Consider the following 20,496-nt stretch of genomic DNA (forward strand, 5'->3'; position numbering starts at 1 on the left):
GTGCGGACAAATTTCAAAAGGCCGTCTTACTTCAGAAGGCTACAAAACCTCAGCCACCAATTACTTAAAAAGAAATAAACAACCCCAAATGTATGGGGTCCACATTCCAGAGGGGGACTAACTACAACATGAGAAGCCTGAGAGCTTTGCACAATGTCAGAAATGGAGGTACTCCTCTGCTTCTAAGGGGGTGGGTTGGGTGGGTTCATGTAGGAGCATTTCGCTTGCCTCCTACAACATTGGAAATTGAACATGTTGCCCTCTGGTGGTTGTTAGCAAACATCACAGTAAAGCACGCTTGACCTCAAAGGTGTCCATTGTGCTGAACCAGCATGCACCTGCCAGACTGTCAAAGGTGTCTGTAGTGTGTGGCAGGGGGTACAAGTCTCTAATGGTGGTTGCATTCAACTTCCTGTAATCAATGCATAATCTGTATCTACCATCCTTTTTTCTTCCATGACCAACAGGGAAAGACCAGGAGTTACCACTTTTCCCCGATGGCATCTTGTGAAAGGAGCTGCTGAACCTGCCTACTGATCTCTGATCCTATGTTGGGTGAGCCTCTGTGCACTCTCTGTCTGATAAGTGGATCATCTGCTGTCTTGATACTGTGTCCGACCATTTTAGTGCATCCTTAAACTCACTCATTTACACCCTAATCTGACCACACGCACCACCGAAAACTCAAAAACACATATAACAACACCATTAAACTCGACTGAAGATGAGGTATACTGCATATTATTTAGCATGTGGCCACTGCCAGAGCAAGTGCAGCAGGGTCACTGGTCTTAGTAAAAACAAATCTGTATGAAACAATACCACAGCGATGGAGAGCAGGAAGAGGAAGAGGATATGGAGCACATACATCACCAAGAGGAAGCAGCAAGGTGTGTCAAAACACTTTCAAAATTATGGCAGAAAAAATGCATGAACTGCAAAAATGTTGGGAGAAAGAAGTCAGTGTTTGGTGTCCTGATTCATTACTGGAGCAATGTCTGATGTGCCATCATCACCTCAGTTTCAGCAGATATCCTCTGGGTTTGATTACTATGAGTCTTCAACATAATGCCAAATGCTGATATAGATACAGTAGTCAACATATTTTCCCAGAGAATACTTATTATTCTTACATCTGACTGAGTTTTAGCTTTCCTCTTGTCTTATCCACTTACTGTACAGTATATTCTTGTTTTTAAGTTGCAGAAGAGTAAATAATAAATGACTGGCAGATTTTGTATGGCATTTTGGGAGGTAGAGTAGCATGGCACCTGAACTGCAGTTGGACAGGTTTCAAAAAAAGCTGGACACTTGAGAGCTTCACTGACGCAGCACTGACTGCTGGGCTGTTGTATTGGATTGCGTCATGTAGTACAGGTGTTATGGCGTGCCCACAGATGGCCATTGCCAACAGTACTTTATGAATGTAAAGTTCACTGTCACAGTGACAGAAATTTAGAAGTGCAGGTGAGTCATGTAAAATGACTGTAACTGATAAAGAAATCTATTGAGCAGACAAAATAAATCATCCTCACTGAAAGATTTAAAACTGTGTATGTGAGAAAAATCACAATGTACTTCATAATTCTGATACTGATACTGATATTTGAGAGTACAGTGTATTGGCCAGTATCTTTTTTAAATATATATATTAACACATAACATTAGCAACTACTTTTGATAACTCCATTTGTTGTTCATTGTGAACTCTGAACGTGAAGTAGTTCAGTTTAATGTGTGTACTGAACTTTGAGCTAGCTCTCATCAAGTGTGAACGTGCACAACAAGGGTGTGTGGTGAACAGTGAGGTTCATCAGATATCTGTCAGTCATCAGCATATACTGTAGCTGTATTGTTAAAATGCTTATGATGTTCAATGTAAATACCATGGAGTGAAGAACCAATAGCCATAATTCATTCATGGCTCAGTAAAGCCTCAGTCATAGCTTCTGACACAGTTCACTGTGTTACTGAGGAAAGCTTTATCAATAATCTCTTATTCCTGTGAGTTGCTGTGCCACACTATAACTAAATCTGTGGTAATCCCTATAGACAGGTCTACAGGAGCCCTTAATATAAATGGGTGGCTGATCCTCTGTGCCATTAGATAATACTTTTCCCCTGATGATGGCCTTGGATTCAGAGTGTACCTCCAACCATCTACTGCCTCACTGTTGCTGATGCTGAGACAATTATGTAATGAAGAAATATAATCAATGTAAGCACATTCAGAATGCACAAGAACACACTGTGAAGGTGACTAGTCGTTCATTTAACATTCCTGTCAATTCTGTGCATGGAGTAGACTGAGGGCAGGTGAGGTGAGGAGGTCTTTACCCATGCCGAAGAACATGGAGACAGGCAAGGACACCCTTGAAATGCTGAGGGCATTAAGGGGCCCATTTCCTACAGAGCTCTTGGTATAGTATTTGTTGCAAAGCAACTATGCCTGGTGCTGAAGCTAAAATGAGTAATTACAAATTTTCTGCTTTCCATTTTGATCTTAAAGATTTTTAGAGACGGTCTCTGGCAAATCGATATGCCTCTATCCAGAGCTTTCTCTTACATGGTTTGCAGATGCATTCTGGTGCAGAATGAGATATTGTGTGCAGACCCTCTTGAATTTCATTCTGTAGTCCACTGCTTGTCTCTAAAACCCCTCAGGGCAGACAAATTCTCAAGTCCAAGCTCTTTTGTCGAAATGTATTTTGCATGTTGCATTTGTCCTTTTCACACCACAGATGGAGTGACAGAGGTGACAGACCATTTTGACAGTAATTGGATGCTTGATTGTTGTGTTGGGGTCACCGCAGGCAAGAGAAGCAAACAAACAGCACTCTCTTCTAGCCTGAATAAAACTGTAGTAGACACCCATTCTTGGGTACTTGCTGTCATTTGCCTTTCCCATATTCATACCTCTGAGATGATTGGAAGGCCATTCACTTGTTGTGCAGGGTATAGAGACTGGCTCATAACTGACAGCAGCTTGGTGCACTCCCCTCTTGACAAATCAGGGTGTAACGATGCCCTTTCTTCTGGGCTTAAGTGAAGTGGGGAATTGCACACCCATGTCATTCTGACCCTTCCTCAATGTTCTGCAGACCTCATTTTAGCAGATATTGTCAGGCAGAAACTCTGTCTGTCTGGCCTTTTTCAGATGTCTTTGCCATCTTTTATGTTTCTCATTGAGGGCAATTTTGGGCATTCTGGAGCCTAGTTTTGGTTAATATTAAAAAGAGGTCACCTGCATTAGGGCAGAACTTAGTGCTACTGATGCAAGAGCATTTGCTTGCCTAATGATAGCCTAAAGCCTGCAGGGTTTATCTGGTTTCTTTTCATTAAAAACTCTGTTTATTATTAATAAAAAGGCCTATTATTGTGGAGCCATTTAATCATAATTGATGAGGCATTTGTTCATTATATTAAGTAGGGATTTTATCATTGTGACAGCACTTGTGCGATTTGTTCCTCCCAGCAAATGTTTCCTTTTTCTTTTATGTGGTTGCGAACTGGTTCTCAAGCTTCTGCCTTATCAGCTGAGAAATCAGTACCACCACAAAGCAACTGATATTAGTAATACGTCTGTGCGTCTGTCATCCTAATTAGCTGCAAGACACCATTTAATATTAATAACCACTTACTGGTTCGTACAGGGACAGTTGTGTTTTCAGTGACTCTCACATCCTCCATTTTAACTGTCTTCCTCCGAGCTATGAAATAGTCAAGCAAAGTGGCAATACACAGTTCTGCCTTGTGACCACATCATCTCAGTATTTACTACAGTCATCAGCCACATTGAAATGTGTTTTGCTGGACTACTGTACTGGATTGTATTGAACTGCATGTTTAAACACTGAATTCACCCCTGCACATGCTTCCCTTGGAAGCATTTCAGATTTAGCTTTCTGATCAAGTGCACGGAATTACTGAAAGCTCTCTTTGTCTTAGCTACATGAAGACAACAGTTAAGCTTTGTACCCATGACGCTAAACGCCCTCTCAGTGAATCAGCTGGTCATCACAATTGTATAGTTTGACTCAGAAAATAATGAAACAAGATTCCAAAAAATGACACAAACAATATAGAAAACAACTCCAAAAACACAACAAAAAAACAAATATCTGCCTCCTTGTGATACCATGTCAGATCTCATTGTAGTGAAGCTAGCGGGTTGGAAACTAGTGCATGTTCATAGGTCTGTTTCTCTTTCAAGTGCAATGACCCGGAAGTGTAAAGGCTTATCTTCCTCTTGATAGATGGTATCCACACTGAATCTTCACAGAGAAAGCTCGTTTTTTTAAGTCGCTGCATCCCGTTTTAAACCCACGCAATCTCGTTGCTATGACAGAGGCCAGATTTGAACAAAGAAAAATGAAAATATTAAGGGCAAAAGGAGGTGCTGCAGCTGTCTGCTCAGTTGTGCATGACATGATAAACACTGGGAGGCTTTTATCGGAGTGCTTTTCTCAACATTCTCCTCACACGAGGATGAGCAGCCAACAAGTCTGATAGAATGTAAAAGGTTTGGTGCTTTTGTAAACCACAAGACTTCACTTTGCAATTCTCAAAGCACAGAATGGAAGGTAGCGGCAACTGCCCTCTGTCCCTTTCTCACCTCTCATGTCATTAGCTACGGCATCTGGTGCTCCCATTCAAATGTGCCACTGGCAACGGATATAAAATACACAGAAATCAACACCACTTTGGAAAACACACCCTTTGCCTTGATTGAGAAGCTGCAATGGCGCAACATGCTCTTGGTGTTTAAAAAAATGTTCTATTGAAGCACATTTTCTTTGTAAAAGTATTTACAAGAGTTGTGATTTTCCAAGTTTTACCAAAAATGTCTTTAATACAATCAGACCAGCCACTTGACTTCCCATGTAAACAAACAAACAAACAGTAACACACGCACATCCTCACGCACGCGCACATGCCACACGCTGGCTTGATCGATGCATTGTGCTATATGAAAGCTGTGTGTGATGGGTAGCCAGCAGGGGGATGGGTCAATGTGCTGCTGCTCGCTTTCTATCAGTCTTTGTGTGTATTCTCATATTCTCTCGAGCGCTGATAGCAGCGGCTTACTGTTGCTGCACTGTATGAGAGAATCTCCGTCTAACTTGAGGATTAGAGAGGCAGTCATCAACCTTATCCATTTCAACCTTAAGCGTGGTGGATTTGTAACCAGCAGTTTTACATGCTGTACAGCCTCAGTGTCTCTGTGCTGGAGAGGAAAAGGGACTTCACTCTCTGGATAAGGTAAAGCAACACTTTGTTTATATCAGGACTTCATTAAGTTTTACAGACTAGACCTCCTTTCTTTATTTTCTGCTGTTGCATACTAGTATGCAAACCATGATATGTTTATCTATTGGAAATCAACAATATGAAAAAAACTTTCTTTGACAGCTAAAATGGTCTTCAAGAATGTCTTTAATCTGATAATTGTATCCTGGGTTGTTTTCAACTATGCATGGAAAGATTAGTCTTTGGTTCTCATACTCTTGCTTAAAAACATACTTTTTTGTTTGAGCTTGCTTGATGTACCAGTTTCACGTGAATGTCTTCTTGAGGGGGGATTCCTTCCGAAATGCAGTCACTCATTTTTAGTTCTTAGTTAAGATCTTTTTTATTCTTACCACCACTTCTTTAACCAAAACAGATTATACCCGGATCATATACAGTAGTGCTGATATCAAAAGATGTTTTTACCACATTATTTGTATATTATTTATCATCAAGACCTCTGACAGACACACTTGTTGATTTGAACAATGCTGTGTAATGCTTGCCATTTCATTTGTCAAGAGTATTTCTTTAAGCCATTTACCAAAAGATTTGCAGTTTCATAATATGGTTTTTGAATGCATTTTACAATCCATTTAACAAGTAAAAAATAATGTACTTAAAACAGTACATGAAGCAGACAGCGCATGCTCACTCCCCTCTATCAAAGCTGTTGTGGATCTATTTGCTTTCAATGAACATGAACTTCGTACAAGTAATTTCTACATGAAAATGAACACATACGATGCTCCTGTTTCAGTTGTGAAATGTTCATAAAAGACAGTAAAGAGTGCATTTCACTTTTAGGGTGAACATAGATGCACTAAATAAGAAATTGACTTGATTTATGGAACTTTAGCCTTTCATTTGAAACAATGCATTCATGCCTAATGAAGGGAAGTCAGAGGTGATTGAGGGTTCCTCTGACGCACAACCCTTCACTGAGCACAGCAAGAGCTCCCTGTCTGGGCCTGACACACTTCATTCCCATGTGTACTTCATCCATCCATCCACTGTGCTCTAATATAATGTGTATGCTTGTGTTTTCATTTTTTTCACCAGACAGAAAATGCCGGACTATCAATTTACAGAATTTAGTTCAATGAGTTTTAATAGTAGGAGCTGTATATAATAAAGAATATTTTATGCAAACACACTAAAAACATTTTAGTCATAGCAACATGCTAACATGTTTTTCATGTACATGTGCTAAGAGTCAGATTCACTAATGCTGTGGTGGATTAAGTACAGTACCATCACCCATCTTAATTTTGGATTGCGCATTGCAAGTCAACAATGGGTACAATTAACAACATGTTCTTGTTCTTAAATAAATTATTAATGCGATACATAACAGATGTTTTACAGCATCCTCTGAAATGGATGTGGCAGAGATCATTGTGTTCCACCCAACTCTTTTCTATATTGCAGATCAGAGGCAGACAGGAAGTGGGTTTACATAGGCTGATAAATGCTGTTAATATTGCGTGACTCCATGCGTACTCTTGATTCCATCACATTAACAAAACATCAGAAATCCTCTTATAATCACTGCCGCAGCAATGGCCACATGCAACAGCATGTGGAAGTCCATACAGCCATTTTCATTATAGAAATACTTAGACTTAATCACCTATTTAAGAAATAGTTATCAGTCATTTACAGCACAGTAATCACTGAGCATTTCTGACAAATAAAAAAAGTTTACTGTTACACTTGCATAGATCTTGTCTGAAGCACTCCCATCCATTATTAAATGCTATGTTGCGTTATTAGTTTTGTTGGCCTTTTGCTGGCTCTATGCTCTGAAAATGTGTGTTGTGGCCTCAGAATGACCTCAGTAAAACTCAGTTCACTAAAAAAATAAGACCAGTTCAATAATTCTAAGTGAGGCCTCTCCTTTCTGACCACAAAGTCCTTGGAAGCTTCACTGTTCTCTTTTAGTGATTAATATTCGGCCAACCAATTTTACGGTTTGCACGCGTTAATAATTGATATTAAAAGGCACTTCCTGTCATAATCATTAAAAGACATGTAATTCATTACAGAAAAAACCACACTCATTATTAATTTGTCAGGTCAAGTCACCAAAGTGAAGTGGAAGACTTTTTGGGGGGCTTTTTAGTCCAAAAAAGCAGTGTGGGACAGCAATTTTGTTTTAATGTGTCAGGCTTTAGGGAAGGCAAAACTTGTCTGATATCAGTCCACTTTGCAAAGGAGATTTCTAAATCTCAATCATTGCCAAACAGGTGCATAAGCCTGATCCCTGCTCCCATGGTTAACCATAGATAGGTGCAGACACACCTTTAATAATCTGTTTGCACATCAATACTTCAGCCCGCTCCACCACTCCTTGGATCTATCACTGAAAATAACGTGCAATTTTACCCATTATGCTACTTCAGTGAGGTTCTCTAACAATAGCTGTCATTACATTCAGGTGTCGCTTTTTACAGCAGCGATATCATTAATTCATTGTATGTACCTATAGACCATTGACTATGTCAATCATCTTCAGAAACATTATCTGTGATTTCGTTTATGGCGTGCATGTATTTCACACATGGCTGTGTTGACTGCAAACAAATTACACAATTCATGAAACTGGCCAACAACGCAAACAAAATAAGTGAGGCAGAATCAAAATATCTATTACCTTATTTGTCCTCTCCATCTCACCATATCACTCTTGGATCCCTCTAGAAATGTACACCTGATCTATATGCACAGGGAGGCACACACATTCTTACCAGACATTCTGCATTTATTCATACGTTACATGCAAGGAATGGCATATGCATAGTTTGTGTGCCTGCACATGTTTAATGCATCTGGCCCTCGGAGTGCAGCAAGAGTCTACAGCCATGCTAGCAACACTTTGAGGCTGCACTTAGGCACAGCAGAGCTTTGAGCTAAATGTGAATGCTCATAATGACTATGCCAACATTATGATGTTTAGCAGGTATAATGTTTACCATGTTTACCATCTTAGTTTAGAATGTAAGCATAACATTTGCTAATTAGGACTAAACCAACTACAACCCTGATTCCAAACCTAAATAGCGAGAATTACCGCCTCACAGTTGTATGACTCCATGTCTGTCCAGACTCATACAAAAGTTTGGGAGAATCTTTTTCAAAAACTTCACAGGGATGCTAGTTTTTCAGATATTTGGTCATAAGCTTAAGTGTTAATATTTTGACTTGATGGTGGCAGAGGAAAGCTTAAAAGACCCCTGAGGGGAACATGAATGTCTATACCAAATATCAAGGCAATCTTTCTAATAGCTGTTGAGACATTTCACTCAAAACCACAAATGTGAATCTTAAAGTGGCGCCAGAGGAAAAGTCATGGGATCACCAAAGTCATCAGGCTTCACCCTCTATGGACCATTACAGTCTCTACAAAATTCCCTACAGATCTCTACAAATTTTCCTAGAAATTCATTCAATAGTTATATTGATTGAGATATTTCAGTCTGGACCAAAGTGGTGGATTGGCCAACCTAGCCTCAGACTGTGACATTGCTATCCATGTAGTCATGCTTTTAGCAAGGCTAAAAAGGTGCTCAGGTGTACAGTTTTATGGCTTTTCAATGCTTTTCCATACAGCCTGAAAGCCAGAAAAGAAAGAGTCTGTACCATCCAGTCAAACAAACAAACATACTGTGTGGTACAGGCACCAGAACGCTATTAACTTTTCCTCAGAACTTACAGATAAACTGCTCAATTGTATTATAGTGGCCAACAGTAACCCCCAACACTTCCTGTTTGAAAACTCAACAAAGTTCATAGTTGAGTTTCCAACATCAACAGTGAGCTGGGAGGAAATGTGGCAATTTCCTCAGATTACAGGTGAAATAGTGGATGTGGTAAAAATGTGCACACTCAACTGGTACATGTACAAAGCATATAAAGAAACTAAAAATAACGACAATGGATGTGATGAAAAATTAAAAGGTGGATAGAGAACGTAAAAACTAATTTACTGCATGTTTTGTTGATACTATTAAGATCACATAAATGTACTCAGATTACTTTGGCCCGCTGGCTCAACTAAATAAAATGTTGACATGAGGGAATGCCAACTGAATAAAGATGCAGTGCTGCAGACACAAGCTGTATGCCATCACATCTTTTCATATTTGTGCCTGCAGACATTTCACTTGCTGATCATGACAAGCACTCTTACATAATGCTGGAGAGTTTAGTGGATCAGAATGACAGAGAGGAAGATTGGTTCTGTATGAATGTCACTGGGACACGCTGAAAATAAGATACTGATAGATAGATGCTGACATTCGTGTGGTTGTTCTCACAGAAATGGACGTGGAACACGGATTCTATCGGCAGGTGGATGTCCAGGACCAAGCTCACTACATCGTTGCCTTCTTTGTCTTGGTGATTGGAGCACTGGGTGTTACTGGGAATGCCTTGGTCATGTACGCCTTTTTCTGGTAAGCAATGGGGTCATTAAAATGTGCTCGTCGGTCATTGTCAATTTAAGAGCCACATTATTTAGCCAGTTGTAAATTACTAGCCTTCTCTACAGCTAAATACCTGTGCAATAACATTTATTTATACTCCTTCTTAACCTGAAAACAATTGCTATTTGTAATTCTGCAGCCTCATTACAAGCCTTTTTACTAAAGGAAGCGGTGTTGTTTCAATTGACATTAAATGCAAAGGCAAATTTTGACCACCTTATTTCTCCCACAACATTAATCACACGATTATTCCCTTATATGTAATTGTTTGTGAAGCAAAACTATTGCAAATAAAAGGTTAGGGTTTGGTTGAAGTTATCTAGAACGGTGTCTAGACATCTTTCTAACTGATCTAATGAGAAGGACTGCATGTTCTCATCCAAACAACAATGTACAATGTACCTCTATTTCACACTGTAACAAGCCTCTGTTTGCCGCAGTACTTATCATATTTCTAATAACACATTCTGGGAGGTCAGGAAGAAGGGTACAGTTGGACTGTCGGAGCACAGTGCTCTACTGTTCAAGTTTTATTTGAACTCCAAACAAGTGAGTTCGCAGACTCTGTTTGCCTGAGGACTTTTCTGTTAATAAGATAACGTTAGACACTTAACAGTCCCTTTGGTGACACATTACCAGAGGTGGAGGAAGTTATCAGATCTTCTACAAGAAGTAAAAGTCTCAATATCTCACTGTAAAAATACTGTGAAAAATAAAAGTCCAGTATTGAAAATGTTACTTAACAAAAAGTATTATCAACAAGCTAACTGTAAGTATTTTATATAGTTTAATCTATAGCAATGCATTTTAGGATCGTTATTGTTTTGTATGTAAAATCTAATCTGTAAAGTAACTAGTAGCTATAGCTGTCAAATGAATGTAGCAGAGTGAGTACTAGTTTGTCAAAAGTGTACTTAGGTACAGTAAGCAAGTAAACATACTTAGTTTACTTTCCACCACTGCAATTACAATAACTAACAGCACATTTGAGAAATCTGACGTATATTATATCTGAAGTACATTTTTTTGAATATCATAAGTAGTGACTCTTTACTAAAAGTTCTATACCAGAGAGGAGCAAAAACAAACTCAAAGTCATGCTGTTCATGTGATATACTTTCTACCCTGCACAGTACACTCAGGAGGTCTTGGGTGTTACAGAGGTTGGCGGTGCTTAACAGGGGAAACAGTGCGCTCTTGCATTAGGAAGCACAAATATCACAAGCACAGGCAGAGAGGTCTTCACAGCAGCCTGCAGGCATTCAATATCAGGAAGCAGCTCAGTGATTTTCTAACTGTCCTGGATAAATCAATGCATAAATTCAATAATTCAGTCCGCCACTCCCTTATTTACACACAGTCAGCAGTGGACTACCACCTAAACCACATGAAGTTTAAATAACATTGCTGAAGCTCCCATTATACACTGACGTCAGACAATGCAACCTGATTCTCAAGCCTATAACGTGCCCCCCGTCTCATGATTTCCAGACAAAAACTCAACCCGAGATAGCATTCACTGGCGTTCATACTTAAAACCTGAAGAAGGGAACTGCCTGACTCTTGTGCGATATATTTTGTCTTATTTTTTGGCAGTGCTGGGAGCAAGACTTGAATGACTAGAATGTATATAAACACTGACTGCATATTATTCTCAGGTAAGAGATGTCAGAGATGATCCTATTTCATCAATTTAAGTGTTAAAAAAGGACTCTAAAGGCTATACAGTATTAAACTGCTGTGTGTGTTGCATACAGTATAAATACTATGGCTACTACTGCATGTATAGTATACCTGAGTAGTATACTCCTGGGTATATAGTATTCGAAGTGAAGTGTTAGATAAAATCCTGGGCCTGACATGTTTTTTGCATTAGGTCTAACCTCCAGTGATACACAGCTATCTCAAATGTTGCATCACTCGATTTCTTCTCCAGTCACACTTGGTCAGTACACACCCGCTCACCTGCATGGAGACACACAAATATACTCCAACTTATCTGTCCACTCAATGTTCACTCTTTTTGGTGTTTTAACAGTCAGTGGGCAAAGCAAGGAGGACAAAGCCAAGCAGTTATGACACTGTGTGAACACTGGTCTGACAATGAGATATTCAGAACAAGGAAGCGTATATCATTGTTTTTTGAACAAATATTCATCCCACATCTGTGTCCCGATACTCAGTATACTTTTGCGTCACAGTAATAAATGCCAGTGTAAAATGCTCACTGACACAGATTAAACTGACACTTCATAGATGAAACACATCAAACGCAGCCATCAATAGGTAATATTCTGAAGCATTCTTTACATTTAGGTGATCTTAAGACTTTATCAAATAGAGAACATCACCACACACTGGTAGCCCTCCACACAGCCTGGTGCCATTTCTGAGTGCTTGTTTCAGCACAACAAAGGCATTAGATAGGATTTACACACTGTGGCCAAAAAGCAATCTGAGATGTATGTGTGTGCAGTGAACTATGGCATGCTAACAGAAGGTTATCAGAGTGCACAACAGTACCGTGCATTACAACAGGACCATCTGTGCCCAGCCACAGCCTTAGAAAAAGCACTGTCAACATCTGCTGTGGGCCCTACATGGACTGTCAGTTCCAAGCTCATTATTGTTAATAAGTTTTACATGTATATGCAAATGTGTATCAGAGGTTTTGAGTGTAAATAGCAACAAATTCAGTTTGTCCTAAGATATGCTAACACAGTCGGCGGATCCAGCTTACACTAATTGCACAGGAGGAATGGATTTTTGTGTGCATCTACTTCGGCTTCATGTTGTGTCTGTTCAGTTTCTCTTGTGGACAACACAAAACAGCAATGTTACCCAGACAGGACTGACCTCAGGAAGATTTGAGGGAAGTTACAAGGCGTTTCCATCAGGGACAAAGCTTGAAAGGTGCACACAAATGTAATCTTCAAGTGCAATTTAACGTTCTTGTTCAGCTTGTTCACAGGCTTGGCTCCAATTGAAAAAAAAGAGTTGTTCATTTGTCGTTCATTTGTGGGAGACACACAGATGTTTTGACAGATGGTCGAATTCCGTTTGCTACCTTTAATCTGCGCCCTCTCGGGAAATACAGAAGTTTGTGTTGGAGTCAACAAGTGAATATATAATGGCAATGTTCCTTGGATTTTCTTTTGGATATCCTACTTGCATTTGGCTAATGGTGTTTTCCTATTGCTTTCCTGACAGTGCATCTCCATTTAAAGGTCATTCATAATTGAATTTCCGACCTATAGTGATGAAGTGCCAGCTTTGAGCTTTAAGGACATTATTAGTGTATAAGTGCAGGTAGTATTTAATGATCTCCTGATTCCCCTCCTAAGAGTTGCAATCTTATATCTTTGATCAATCTTTGAATTGATCTTGCCACCAGAGAGTAAGAGCATTATAATGGCGGCATTATTGAAAGTGAATGTTTGGATATGCCATTATCATTGACTTCCACTCCTATGATACATATTGCATTGGCCAGTGTATAAATCTCTATGTGTCTGTACACTGTTCTGGGGCGATTAAAAAAAAAAAAAAAAAATCTTTCAAAGCGGTTTAGCTGCAAAGTAGAGTAACATCGTGTTATGTCTGTTACGATAGCCAGCAGCATGTACAATTAAGTGTGTGAGTAACACAATTTGTGAAGTGCATATTTAACAGTACATAACAAAAAGATCATATTTGAGACTCTTCAACCATCATGTGTTTCAGTAACAAGAAGCTACGGACTCGCCCCAACTTTTTCATCATGAACCTGGCAGTCAGTGACTTTCTCATGGCAATTACACAGTCACCTATCTTCTTTGTTAACTCCCTTTACAAGGGCTGGATTTTTGGTGAAACAGGTATTCTTTTCACATTCAATTAAACACTGTGCACTCTAAAAAAGCTATGTCATTTATGTATTTATCTATTATTTATGCATGGAGCTATGTGTGACATACAGTTCTAATTTATCACGTTACAATTTAATGTAAAAACATTGTTTTTTCCCCACACAGTACTTTACACTACAGTGTTTTTTAGTGTCTCAGAATTCTGCATGTGTTAAGTTAAGGACAAGCTTTTTATCTTTGCCTAGGAAGACCCCCACTGACCCTACATACCTCATACAACCCCACTTCAAATAATCCAAACTATCCCTTTAATGAAATATTGTCTTCTTTCTTTGTTCTCCACAGGCTGTAAAATGTACGCATTCTGCGGTGCTTTATTTGGAATAGCTTCCATGATAAACCTTCTGGCCATCTCCGTAGACCGCTACATTGTCATCACCAAGCCTCTGCAGGCCATACAGTGGACCTCCAAGAGACGCACTTGTCTCATTATTGCCCTGGTCTGGCTGTACTCACTAGCCTGGAGCCTTGCACCACTTTTGGGGTGGAGTAAGTGACTTATTCTCTCATCTCTGCAGTCTTTTTTATTTAAATAATTTACGCTTGTACACCCTACAATTCCCTTTTTTGTCTTTGTCATTTTTTTCCTCAAGGTTCATACATACCAGAGGGTCTGATGACCTCATGCACATGGGACTACGTGACATCTACTCCTGCCAATAAAAGTTATACTTTGATGTTATGCTGCTTTGTATTCTTCATCCCTCTGGGCATTATATCCTACTGTTACCTGTGCATGTTCCTGGCAATCCGCCATACAAGCAGGTGAATGAATTAACATGGGTGAATACATAGCACTTTCATGTACTAAGCAGTTTGAAAATGATTGAAATGCTGCAGTTTAAAGCAAGTCTATCTAATAATTGTATAAAACAGCAGCATACTAGTTTTTCCTTTTCTAGTTTCTCTGTGGGCAAATGTGGATATTTTTGCCTGTTTTTTCACATCCTGCCTGTCCACCAGTAGCCCTCCATGTGCTACGTCTGTAGCTGTTACACATTTGCCAATTCACTCCTCAGCATAAAACTGTAGGTGGTAATTTGTAACAAGCTTGTGTGCAGGTGATTAATTACCCACTACCGCGACACCTAGTTAAAGCATACTCACACACACACTCACAATTACCAAGAGTGACTGTCAGGTGCAACTCAAATACATTGCTGGCTCCTGTAACGTAGCAGTCTTGTATGCGTTACACACTAAACTGCCTGCGAACACTACATTGAATTTTTCCTCTGTCCCTACAGAGATGTGGAGAAGTTGGGGTCCCAGGTGAGGAAGTCGACCCTCATCCAGCAGCAGTCTATCAACACTGAATGGAAGCTGGCCAAGATTGCCTTTGTGGTCATCATAGTGTTTGTGCTTTCCTGGTCACCCTATGCATGTGTCACCCTCATCGCCTGGGCTGGGTAAATAGGCTCCTTACGTTTTAATAGTCTGAACTCATTTTTGTGTGTACAGACACATTGGTAAAGCCTGGTATTAAACATAAGACATAAAGGATTCTTGCACTGTGAATTCATTTCAGCCATTAACTATATTCCACCTCTGGTGAATACCATTGTATATGGCACAATGAAATGCTATGCAATAGGGTAAAACCACAGAACCAGTACCATCATACTGCTTCTCTTTACACCGTCTCAGATATGGAAGCTTCCTCAATCCCTATTCCAAAGCCGTTCCTGCTGTTATAGCCAAAGCATCAGCCATCTACAACCCTTTTATCTATGCCATCATCCACTCGAAATACAGGTGGGTGCAGTCATCCAACTAATCAGCAACCTAAGCATGAAAAGAATATGGAGGTTTTTCAGAGAGATCATTATTTTTCCACAGGGACACCCTCGCAGAAAAGGTTCCCTGTCTACACTTCCTGTCCCAGGCCCCCAGGAGGGACTGCATATCAGTGTCACACAGCGAGTCTTCCTTCAGGGACTCAGTGCTGAGCAGTCAGTCATCAGCCTCCAAAACAAAGTTTTACCGAGTTTCCTCCATGTCTACAACAGACACAGTGAGTTTGGCTTTTGAGGTTGTATCCGTGTAGGTAGTTTTCTGTGTTGGTCTTGAACCCTGTTTTGTGCAAGTGACAGAGTTGCCTTTTGGTCAGTAAAAGTCACTAGAAATAGGCCATACATTTTTTTAAAATAAACAAACAAACCCTCATAAATAGCAGACTGTTAAGCTGTGGCAGAAGTTCAAATGTGGAATAAATATTATCCTTCTTACCTTGAATAGACATTTACTGCTGGGTTTGCTAGATAGGTCTATACCCTGGAAACAATAAAAAGTTACTAAGACATGTTAAATAATAAGCAGCCATTAAGTCACGTTAAGAGTCACATTATTACATTCTTACCTTGATATGCATATCCCTTGTAGCAGTTGTGGAGTGACATGGAGCTGGACCCTATTGGTCATCATTCCCTTGGAGCCCTGAGGGACAAAGAGTACAATTTATTGGCAATGCAAATGGAGGAAAAGGGAAGCCAAAGCCAGAAACAGATCAGGTAGGCACTCATTGTTATATTTTTTGAGTTTAGATTCAAATAATATCCAATCAAAGGCTGTAAAGGAGTAACATTTCATCACAATCATATACTCAGAAAAGGGCTTATGTCATGTCCATTACCATTGTGTTTTATTGTTTTAGACTCCCATCTCAGGGCGAGGCTCAGTGAACAGATGTGACCACAGCCTATCGCCCACAGCCTGAGTGTTTTAACATACTGATTCCCTCAGCGTGGGGGAACTGAATCCTGCAATCTGGAATAAGAAGAAGAAACTGGAAGATGAGCAAGAGAAAAAGGATGAACATGAACATAGAGAGGAACAGTAAGTACGGCAAGAGATCGAAGATGAAGGACATGTAGGTCCTCATCCAGCCAGACTCTCGGGATAATAATGTATGTGTGCACTCTCAAGCAACTATCAGACTAAACTCAAAGACAGACTTTCTGGACCGTGGCTATTGTGAGGAACAACAATGCACACAGAGCAGGCAGAGCCATTTACAGCCTCCAAATTGTCCTGCTCAATTATTTCGAGTGCAAAGATTTCTCTCCCCAACACCAGGAAGCTAAACGTTGAATATTTTATCTATGTGATTATGTGTTGCGGTGTCACAGCAGAGTGAACAAGTTTTTTCTTTAAGAATGTTGAGATTATCTTTTAAAGCAGCTGTGAAGACCATTACTTTTACTATTTTGTCATGCAACCAAATACATATGTTTACAGGTTTTTGTGCAATAGTTATTTTCACATATAATCCTGACACACACACACACACACACACACAAACAAAACTGAACCTTAAAGGACCTATAGACAATGAGTTCAAAATGTTATGCACTTTTGTCAAAAAAAAATGCAAGAATCAACTGTATACCAAGAACAATTAATTAAAGCCAATCATATTTATGATCAACCTGTTCTAAAGAGACCAAAGATTGTGGAATTTTGGAATGTTTCTTGTGAAATCTGTGAAGAAGCTGATTTTATACATTTTTTTTTTTTTTTACTTTGCATCTAAGGCTAGCCATGAGCCTTGCTCATTTAAATGACCAATGAGGAGATTTGGTCACCACTTCATATGAATGCCATGTCTATAATGCACTATTAACACGATAATTATGTCTACAATGCATTTATGAGTCAGTGTAGATCTCATAATGTGTGTATGACACTGCATAACAGTGTTTATCATGTTTTGTAAGTTGCTGACATTATGTGCTAATTCACAAGTTCAGGCACTTTAGTAATGATGCATTGCAACCCAAGACTTTCATTCACTGCAGCTATTTTGGAAACATTTTACATATTTGATGGCAGGTCATAAAGACTCTTGACACTTTGATGTATCACATACCATCATCTCTTATTATCATTCTGAAAACACAACTCTGAATTAGGCTAATCGTGTCTTATTTGTTGTGGGAAATAAACTTTTCATTTGGTTCTCAACACATTTTTTTTTTTAATCTACCAACAAATACTTCTCTTCCACAAGAATTCTATTTTGCCACTTCAGAGAATTGTGTCTTTACATTTTGCTGTAGCTATGATATCAGTTTCTTCTTTAATACAGTTAGGAATTTGCAAGTGGTGTTATGAAGTGTTATGATCAACAACTTACACATAATAAACTCTGATATATGGTGTTATGCATAATCATTTCACTGGGGGTTTATAAATGTTTTATCGCGCCTGCATTGCCAACATAGCCCTCCAGAGGTATTACAACAAATTATGTATCATATGTGAGAGCCTGCAGAACAAATGTAGGTTATATACAGTGCTCTCAAGAAGTAGATAGAGGTAGATATTTTTTTCCTCTAATTCTTTTTTTTAACCCAACAAATCTCATTTATTTTCTGTTTGTCAGCATATTTGCACACATTAGAGCAGCTAGAGTAAATGGAGATAAAGAGCGGGGAGATAGAGAAGGGGATGACATCTAACAGATGTCCCACACTGGATTTAAAACCAGGACATACGATGCATGTGCGCTGACCATCTGAGCCCACAGGAGGACCAAAGTCGATTAATAATATGGATCTGTTCAATGTATGACTGTGTCAGCAGGGGGTTGCTGCACTACATTATGCCTGCTTTTTCATTTTTATTTGTTTTATTTATTTGCTCATGTAATCACACGGTGCAGTTTCCTCAAAAGGTGAGGCCAGTTATCTGACTCTTAAAGTGTGTTCTTCCTTCAAATTCAAACACACACAAAGCCCCCTTCCAAACGGTCCTTGAACTTTAATTCCAGGATTTCCTGAGAGGTTTGCTTATCCAGTTATGTAAAGATGATTTAAAGGTACGTGCTGCAGCCTTACATAAAGGACTAGTACACTTCAGTGGTTCAGAAACATGCACGGGGGGATTTTGCTGCTGGGCTTTCCATCGGTTTCTAACCATATATTGACATGGCACACATATAGTTGAAAGAAAGCCGTATGCAGCATAAAGGAAACCACAGTTAATGGTAATCTGTAGAGTAGGTCACACCAATTAGTGTGTAGAAGGAATCAATGCATGTTTATTTAATAAAATATCACAGTGCAAAAAAAAAAAAGATCAATTCATAATAAATGTCCAGTGTGTAGAATTTAGTGGCATCTAGTGGCGAAGAACTGAATGCCTTGTCTACTAACATAGTGAAGCAGCACTGCAATTAAAATGTTTAACAAAATACTGTGCAATGCTGATGCCTCAGTATGCACATTCCTGAATTGTTTGAAAGAGAGAGATTAAGGGGCTTTTGTCTGCCAAATGGGACTGCATACTATTTTAGCTTAGTGTACAGGACAAATGTCCAGACATGCCATCAAATAGACAGACTGAACTGAACTGAACTGCCTAACCTGCTCTGCTGCACTTCACACAGAATCTAATAGAACATGTGAATTAGGACTAACATCAAAATCAATCTGCCAATTACTATTTGTATATTTTTCTGTACATCTTAAAATATTCGAGACCACTTTTATCTAATCTTAGTTTTTAAAACCTTGTTGATTACATTTGGACCCTTTCAGTTACATGTTGTTGCTTATTCTAGGAATGGCGAGTGAGTTGGTGACCAAAGCTCGGTGAAGTGAGAGACAACATGAGAGAGCAGTAAAAAGCATAATGAAGCCAGGAATGTAGTAAGCAAAGGTAAAAGCCTATTATCGCACACTATCAACATCTTTCTGTGTTAATTAAAACTTTGGATGGTCAGAGCTCACATTGTTTTTTTAATGCCTTGAGTTGGCTTTAAGAAAACCTCAGCCTTGAGCCAGATGACAACAAGACGAGCAACAAATTTTTACATACCAACCTGCCATTTTACAGAGGAAGGCAGGACTAACATTGCACTCCCTACCCCAAGGCCATGGATTACACAGTGTCTTAAATCCACAGTAAATGCATGAGCTGTGAAGCATGCACTTTCTTTGCGTACCACTAGAGAGCATACCAACACCATGCCAGTAAAAACTGGGGAGCCTGTTCTGATACAGCATCCAAGTTAAACAAGAACCACTTAACACACTTGTACATAATGAGTCATAAAATCAAAAATAACCACAATTCTTGCTAGTAACTAAAGTGATGTTACTATACTGCATTTCATATGTCACATACTGTATACCACTATTTGTTCAGGTTTCTATTTACACACCAGCACACTTCAGAAATGTCCATGTGACTTGTCTGTCCTGTATACAGGAGGCATTTTGTGGGAAGAATGACATCAGTGTTCGCTGATGTAACAAGGAAAGCTGATGCCTGTCACATGTTCAAATATTTTTTTCAGGACATCATGCAAACACATCTACCTCATGCATTCCTTTAACAACTAACAATTTCCTTCCTTACTTGAATGACAGAGCTTTCCTTAAAAATGCCAGTGCAAACATTTTTAATTCCTTGATTTTAGTGCAAGCTTAATCCAATCAAGGGCAGATATCACGCAGTAAAGTTTTCCACTTTTTTAAGATCAAATCTGGAAGCGATTTATAGAGATTTCTGCATTAAATCAAGCAGGAAGGAACAAGTGGCACAAGTATGTGTGGGGTTCCAGAGAAGCTATAATTTGTGAGAAGGGTCTATTTAAGAGCTTACATAGTACACAGTGTTCGAGATAGTTACACTGAACTGTTAGATATGTGACACAGTCAAACACCAAAAATTAGGACGGCTTTGGATTTAGGCAATCAATAGTGAAAGCCTAAGTTTAAAATCTTCACATATAACAGGGACAGCTTACATTTCTCATTTTAACCGTGTAAAAAAAAAAAAAAAAAAAAAAAAAAGAAAGAAAGAAA

At 39.2% G+C, this 20,496-nt stretch overlaps 1 protein-coding gene across 2 annotated transcripts; it reads left to right on the forward strand.

Moving 5' to 3' along the window:
* The first annotated feature begins 467 nt into the window (after positions 1–467).
* opn4xa (opsin 4xa) lies at positions 468–17,644 on the forward strand. Of its 2 annotated transcripts, none has more exons than XM_076757917.1 (10): positions 468–555; positions 9,611–9,746; positions 13,500–13,633; positions 13,970–14,173; positions 14,278–14,449; positions 14,932–15,093; positions 15,332–15,439; positions 15,524–15,698; positions 16,067–16,194; positions 16,338–17,644. In XM_076757917.1, exons 1-10 carry the CDS (start codon positions 549–551, stop codon positions 16,363–16,365), a joined length of 1,254 nt encoding a protein of 417 aa, XP_076614032.1. In that variant the 5' UTR covers positions 468–548; the 3' UTR covers positions 16,366–17,644. The 2 variants fall into 2 exon arrangements, with proteins under 2 accessions (XP_076614032.1, XP_076614033.1); XM_076757918.1 differs by having other exon boundaries at positions 473–555; positions 16,070–16,194; positions 16,338–16,486.
* The last annotated feature ends 2,852 nt before the right edge of the window (positions 17,645–20,496 follow it).

Source organism: Chaetodon auriga, chromosome 19, assembly GCF_051107435.1.
Source record: "Chaetodon auriga isolate fChaAug3 chromosome 19, fChaAug3.hap1, whole genome shotgun sequence".
NCBI classification, from domain to species: Eukaryota; Metazoa; Chordata; class Actinopteri; order Chaetodontiformes; family Chaetodontidae; genus Chaetodon; species Chaetodon auriga.